We start from the raw sequence: 7,006 nt of genomic DNA, 5'->3' as shown, positions 1-7,006 counted from the left end.
ACCCCCCCCCCGCTATGGCTACGGGTGAGGGCAGCTCAGTGGTGGTGGAGCGGAGGCGTGGGATACTGGAGCTGCACACCAGTTTCTTGGACTCCACAAGTGTGTAGAGAGAGGAGCGAGGAATGTGATCCGACCCAGCAGCCCGGGGGAGCCAGACCATATCTGGTATCTGGTATGTCTCTCTGGAATGATTTTTGGGGGAATTCACCGAGGTTGGAACTCAAGACATGGACTGCCCGGAACACAGAAATGTGGCACTGCCCGTGTGCCTGCCCCCCACAAGGGGACCTGCTTCCCCAGGGTGGGAGTCGGCTTACACAGCACAGCGCTGGCTGCTCAGGGGCCCGCCCTTGAATGGCCGTGAACTTGTTTTTCCACGTCATTTGCTCTCAGATGTACCAGCGAGCCGGGGCGACGCGAACACAGCCGCTCAGGTCCCTTCCTCTGTAACAAGCGATTGTGTGTTCTGGAGAGGTGGCTGAAGGGGAGGAGGGGGCCTGGCCTCAAGGAGGTGGGGAAAAGGGAAACCTGCTTCCCAGTGAGCGTGCGTGTCCTGGGGCCAGCTCCCCCCCTTACCTCCCCAAAGCACATGCCGTTTCTGTCCCTGGAAGGGGTTAAAGGCCTCCTGGAGTCAAAAACAAGCAGGTGTCCCACCGTGCCAGAGACCGCTGCCTAAACTGCTTCCAGCTCCCCCCACCCCCCCTCTGCAACACGTCTGTGATCAGCCACAGGACAGAGGCGCCGGCAGCCTGCCTCTGACAGGCAGCGGGTTAGCTCGCTCCCACTCGGGTGGTGCGCCCAGGATATAAATCCAGGCTCGAGCCTCTGCTGTGTTCCTCTCCCTGCGCACCGGGGGTGGGGTGGGGTGGGGTGGGGTGGGGGGGACGGAGTTTCCTTCCAAAGACCTTTCTTTTATCTGGAGCCTCGCAGCCCAGCAGGCTGCTCTTGGTGGAGTCAGTCACAGCGGGGCCGAAGCCAGCAAGCGGCCTCGGCGAGGAGGAGGCTTGCTGGGCTGCGGAGGGCAGGTGTTGCCAGCCCTGGAGGAGAGGGCCCCGGTTGGGCCTCAGCCCTTGGTGTCATCACAGGGGAGCCCCCCTCGCCGCTGCAGACGGCACCATGTGGGCTCCAGGGTATCATCGGTCCTGGTTCCACTGGGGGCTGCTCTTGCTGCTGCTCCCGGGGATGCCCCTGGGAGGCCTAGCCCTGCCACCCATCCGCTATTCCCATGCGGGCATCTGCCCCAACGACATGAACCCCAACCTCTGGGTGGACGCCCAGAGCACCTGCAAGCGAGAGTGCGAAGCTGACCAGGTGAGTGTGACTCCTGAAACCCAAGGCAGGGTCTGTGATGGTGCGAGAGCTCTGCCGTGCCCCCAGGGCCACGAGGGACACAGGTCCTGCCAGCCTAGAGGCAAACAGGGCCCGACGCCTGCCTATTGCTGCTAAGGCCCAGAAGGAGAGGGTATCGTGCCCAAATCCATCTCGGGCCATTGCTCTTTGTGCTGGCAAGGGCTGATGTGGGCACATTGGGATGACGCATCTGGCGTGGTGGATGTCCAGCTGCCCAATCACTGGTGAGAGAATGGACACTCGGAAGGAGTGACGCCGCAGCCAGAGAGCGGCAGGTTGGCGTGGAAGCCTGTCTGTGGGACACAGTGGCTGCCGGTAGCTTCGCCCAGCTTCTCGGCCTTTCGCCAGGTTTGGACTCAGACATACAGCAGCCACGAGGCTGCTAGACAGACAGAGTGGGGGAGCCAGTCTGTACTAGTGTCCCGGGAGAGAAATGAGCTGAGTTCCCACAGCTCTGCAGTGCTCCCATATGTTCCTCCCTTGTGGCCACTGCCGCAGGCAAGGGCCACTTCCAGACAGCTCTTCCCTGGTTGCCGGGTGGGTTCTCCCAAGGGCCATCCTGGTCTGCTTGGAGAAAAGCCCACAGGTTTACCATAGTACCTGGGTATGGCCCTTCCCTGTCTGGCCATCTCTGAGGGTGGCCCTGAGTCTCCCAGGGCTTTGGGTCTGGGTTAGGCATCACTAAAGAACGTGGGAGACCCTGGTGCTTCTGGAAGTTAGCTGGCCGGCTTGAGAAAGCATGGGGCTCCCCTCGGAGAGAAGAGCTGCTGCCTCGAGTTCCCTGGGAACCATTTCCCAGTCCTCTCAAGACAGGTGCTCCAATAGTACCCAGTGGTAGTGCTGAGCAAGAATGGCCAGGGGGAAGGGACAATTCTCCCGTCCGTAGAGCAGAGGCCATCAGATGGGTTGCCCTTGGAGATTCTTTTGCTCCAATGCTGGCTAGTTTGAAGTCGGGTGGGATTTTAGGGACAGCGGGACCCTGGCTGGCTTTGCATGTCTGGGGAAGGCTAAGGACCCAGGAAACCTATGGATACATCGTAACTCCTTAGAGAGTGTTCTAAGTATCTCCTCAGGCACTCCTTCACCTGATCCCCAAGGGCTCTGGCTCCTGGGTGTCTAGCCACTCCTGGACCTCTGGGCCACACTGGACCGGGATAGCCATCAGGCCAAAGAGCAGGTTTTCCTGGCCACGGGTCACTATGTCCCTGTCCATCCTCCATTCTCAAGATCTCTCTCCCTTGAAGCTCAGCTCTGGATGTGACCTATCCGGTCCCCAGGCTTCCCCTGTTGTGGCCCAGAAGCCTACGCCGAGCGAGAGTTTCAAAACAAAGTCCTTATTCTACGCCCAATAGAGGAGAACAGTAAACGAGCCGGCTCCACACAGCTGAGTGGGGGATTTTCCCCCCTCTTAGCTCCTGTGGAATGTCAAAAAGGCCGGCATCAAAGCAAGAAGGAAGAGAGGCCAGGGTGGCAGGGACCAAGTCACACAGTCACTACCTGGTGGAGGATTAGCCGCCCAGCCGGCCGCACACGGCGGGACATTGTGTGAGGCGCCACACGCCATCCAGGGTTTGCGTCGGCTCCGGTGGCATGTGCTAATTTCGAGGAATTAGAGTAAAGCCTTCCACGACTCAACAGAAGTCAGAGGGGGATTACAAAGCTGGCAAGGCTTTACTGATACCACACGGGGACTTTTTTTTGTCATGGGGGTCTCTGACATCCTGGGTTCAGTGTGTGTTGCTGTCTCCGGGGGTGGGGGTGGGGAGAAGGGGGTCGCTAGCCTCGAACATGGGTTCAAAGGTGCGACCTCCTCAAGTTAGCCAACACATCCTTTACCCCCATGGGAGAAAGACAAAAGGTCAGCCTCGCTCTGTGCTTCATCTGGGCGACAATAGGGTGTCCCATTTCAGCATCCCACTTAGGAGGGCCTACGCCCTTTTCTGTTGTCTCTCATCTCTGTGGCTCGAGTATCACCTCTCTGCCTACATTCGAGTTTTGAAAGTGGTAGTGACTACATATCCTCTGAGAGGTCTGTGGCCCAGCCCTGGGACCGTGGGCAAGTCACTCAACCTCTCCGTGCTTTAGATGACCGTGTAGAAGGTGGGAGTGGTGGTTGTGCCCTTCTGGGCTTGGAAGAGAGCAGTAGGCTGAGGGCTGGGTCTATGTGAGTTCTTATCTACCTTAAGTGCCCGTGTATGCACAAGCGTAGGGCCTCATGTCACAGCCTCCGGGGGAGGTGTAGGACTCTGTTCCTGCTTCCCCTGTCTTCAGAACTCTCTCTCTCTCCTCCTCTGGCTCTTGCAGGAATGTGAGACCTACGAGAAATGCTGCCCCAATGTGTGTGGGACCAAGAGCTGCGTGGCGGCCCGCTACATGGATGTGAAAGGGAAGAAGGGCCCCGTGGGCATGCCCAAGGAGGCCACGTGTGACCAGTTCATGTGTCTGCAGCAGGGCTCTGAGTGTGACATCTGGGATGGACAGCCCGTGTGCAAATGCAAAGACCGCTGCGAGAAGGAGCCCAGTTTCACCTGTGCCTCTGATGGCCTCACCTACTACAATCGCTGCTACATGGACGCCGAGGCCTGCTCCAAGGGCATCACGCTGGCAGTGGTCACCTGCCGCTATCACTTCACCTGGCCCAACACCAGCCCTCCGCCCCTCGAGACCACTGCGCATCCCACCACAGCCCCTCCGGAGACTCTGGGGCTGGACCTGGCAGCCCCGGCCCTGCTCAACCACCCTGTCCATCAGTCCGTCACCGTGGGCGAGACCGTGAGTTTCCTCTGTGACGTGGTGGGCCGGCCCCGGCCGGAGCTCACCTGGGAGAAACAGCTGGAGGACCGGGAGAACGTGGTCATGAGGCCCAACCACGTGCGTGGCAATGTGGTCGTCACCAACATCGCCCAGCTGGTCATCTACAATGCCCAGCTGCAGGATGCCGGCATCTACACCTGCACAGCTCGGAACGCTGCCGGGGTCCTGCGGGCCGACTTTCCGCTGTCGGTGGTCAGGGGGGGTCAGGCCAGGGCCACCTCGGAGAGCAGTCCCAACGGCACAGCCTTCCCAGCAACCGAGTGCCTGAAACCCCCAGACAGTGAGGACTGCGGAGAGGAGCAGACGCACTGGCACTTCGACGCCCAGGCTAACAACTGCCTCACTTTCACCTTTGGCCACTGTCATCGCAACCTCAACCACTTTGAGACCTACGAGGCCTGCATGCTGGCATGTATGAGCGGGCCGCTGGCCACGTGCAGCCTGCCCGCCCTGCAGGGGCCCTGCAAAGCCTATGTGCCACGCTGGGCCTACAATAGCCAGACGGGCCTGTGCCAGTCCTTCGTCTACGGCGGCTGTGAGGGCAATGGCAACAACTTTGAAAGCCGTGAGGCCTGCGAGGAGTCGTGCCCCTTCCCGAGGGGCAATCAGCACTGTCGGGCCTGCAAGCCACGGCAAAAGCTTGTCACCAGCTTCTGTCGGAGCGACTTCGTCATCCTGGGCAGGGTCTCCGAGCTGACTGAAGAGCCTGACTCGGGCCGTGCCCTGGTGATGGTGGATGAAGTCCTCAAGGACGAGAAGATGGGCCTCAAGTTTCTGGGCCGGGAGCCGCTGGAAGTCACTCTGCTTCACGTAGACTGGGCCTGCCCTTGCCCCAACGTGACCGTGAGCGAGGCACCCCTCATCATCATGGGAGAGGTGGAGGGTGGCATGGCCATGCTGAGACCCGACAGCTTTGTGGGGGCGTCCAGCACGCGGCGGGTCAGGAAGCTGCGTGAGGTCATGCACAAGAAAACCTGTGATGTCCTCAAGGACTTCCTGGGCTTGCAATGAAGCTGGCCCATCCCATCTACCCTGACCCTCCTCTGCCCCCACCCCTGCCCTCAGTCAGTCAGCCACTGGGCCAAGATCAGATGAGTTGGCCTTGGCTAGGGGAGAGACATCAGCTCACTTGTGGGAAGAAAGCCAGCAGAGTCTCAAAACCACCTCTATTCTTTGGGCTCAATAAAAGGTCCGTATCTGTTCCTTTCTTTCCTTTTTTTTTTTTTTTTTGAGACAGGGTTTCTCCATGTAGCCCTGGCTGTCCTGGACTCACTTTGTAGACTAGGCTGGCCTTGAACTCACAGAGATCCACCTGCCTCTGCCTCCGGAGGGATGGGAGTAAAACCACCACGTCTGGCTAAAAGGTCCATATCTTTTTTAGCTGGTGGGAGGAGGAGGGTGGGCAAAGGGAAGAGAAGAAACGGGTAAGTTATTTCCCATGGGTGGTCCCCTCAGGTAATTTAACCCTTTGCTGACCCATGCCTCTCTGCCCAGACTCCTAGCCAGGGGTCAGGAGGAGATGGCATCTGCATTGTTAAATGGTTTGGCTCGCACAGCAGGTATTCGGGAGCCTGAGGATTGCTTAGGACAACTTCCCCACTGCCTCCCTCCTCACTGCAGTCAGAGACTGCCTCACATTAAGTACTGTCCAACCCAGGCGAGAACTCATCCTAATGGAGGATGCAGGGACGGCTGCCTTTGGTGGGGTCAGTTGGTTTCCCCGACATCCCCATTAGCAGCGGAAACCATGTTCTCTTTCCTTAGCCACATTGGTTTGTTGGTTTGCTTCTGTTCATTTCAGCTCAGTGAATACTTCCTGGGTGCCGGACCCTGGGACCATAGACAGCTGTTACTGATCTACAGGCAGAGCCAAAAAAGGCAAAGTCCTGATCCCAGGCTCTCCTGGGGGCCAGTGGGTGATTGGCAGCAGGCATGTCCATCTGATGGATGCTGTGCTTTTCATGGGCCCTGGGCTTCCTTGGAGATGTCCCAGGATCTGTCTTTGTAGCAAGAGAAATAAAGACAAAAGGCAGGAGGGAGAGGGCACAGCCTAGGGATCAGAGCGGAGGTGGATCCGGGGAGAATGATGCCATCTGGCGGTGAGTACGGGCACCTGCGTGGGTCAGGAAGGAGGCTCTATTTAGGTGGGGCTTGGGAGGGAGTGCTTATGGAGACAGCAGCTCTGAGAGCAGCTGTTTCATCTGATCCCAGCTACACAGGCACTGGGTAGAGGACTTGGGGCCCCTCTATCTTCTCTGCATCTGCCCTGTTCCCTCTTCAGCCCTTCATTGTATCCACATCCGTCCAAAGGAGGCATTGTGGGGTGCCCATGTCTTCCTGAAATACAAGGAGGACGATACTCAATAAAAGTTCACAGTGCCAACTTCTCTACATGTGTGGTATTTTGGGGAAGGTGAGGAAGGAGCTGTGATCACGTCATTGGCACCATATTTGGGCAGTGGGGGTACACAGTAGATTTTCAGGTTCCCCCGTGAGATAGGAGGCTGGCTCCTCAGCAGAGTTTATGAAACAAGCAGGAGAACGCCAAGATGGCAGGGTGACTTTTCCACAGTCACAGGCGGGGGTGGGGTGGGGGGAGGGGGCGACTAGGGCCCTGTCGTGTGGTCTAACTGCGCTATGGCAGACAGCGGGGGATCAGGGTCATAGATAAGATCCTGCCCCTGACACTGTGGAGTCTAAGTGGGAAGATGGGAGAAATGGGTGTAGGGTGGGCAGATGCTCAGCTGTGACTTCTAGGGACATCAGGGTGAGGCTTGGTCTCCAATGTCCTTAGGGAGCCTACTGGGTCCTGACAATGCCGGTAGCATTTGGCTCCAGAGAG

At 58.5% G+C, this 7,006-nt stretch overlaps 1 protein-coding gene across 1 annotated transcript; it reads left to right on the top strand.

Moving 5' to 3' along the window:
• Positions 1-936: 936 nt before the first annotated feature.
• Wfikkn2 (WAP, follistatin/kazal, immunoglobulin, kunitz and netrin domain containing 2) lies at positions 937-5,892 on the top strand. The gene is made up of 2 exons (XM_055620158.1): positions 937-1,311; positions 3,655-5,892. The coding sequence occupies exons 1-2, from the start codon at positions 1,117-1,119 to the stop codon at positions 5,173-5,175; spliced, it is 1,716 nt and encodes a 571-aa protein (XP_055476133.1). The 5' UTR covers positions 937-1,116; the 3' UTR covers positions 5,176-5,892.
• The last annotated feature ends 1,114 nt before the right edge of the window (positions 5,893-7,006 follow it).

The sequence above is a fragment of the Psammomys obesus genome, unplaced genomic scaffold (assembly GCF_907164565.1).
Source record: "Psammomys obesus unplaced genomic scaffold, mPsaObe1.curated_primary_1811, whole genome shotgun sequence".
NCBI classification, from domain to species: domain Eukaryota; kingdom Metazoa; phylum Chordata; class Mammalia; order Rodentia; family Muridae; genus Psammomys; species Psammomys obesus.
Note: the sequence above shows the minus strand (reverse complement) of the source record. Positions and strands in the feature narration are given on the sequence as shown.

Excerpts from the sequence above, each read along its gene's own strand:
- Wfikkn2 (XM_055620158.1), top strand. The coding sequence starts at position 1,117 with ATGTGGGCTCCAGGGTATCATCGGTCCTGGTTCCACTGGGGGCTGCTC. Across the intron at positions 1,312-3,654 it reads GAGAGTGCGAAGCTGACCAG|GAATGTGAGACCTACGAGAA; the intron begins GTGAGTGTGACT and ends TGGCTCTTGCAG.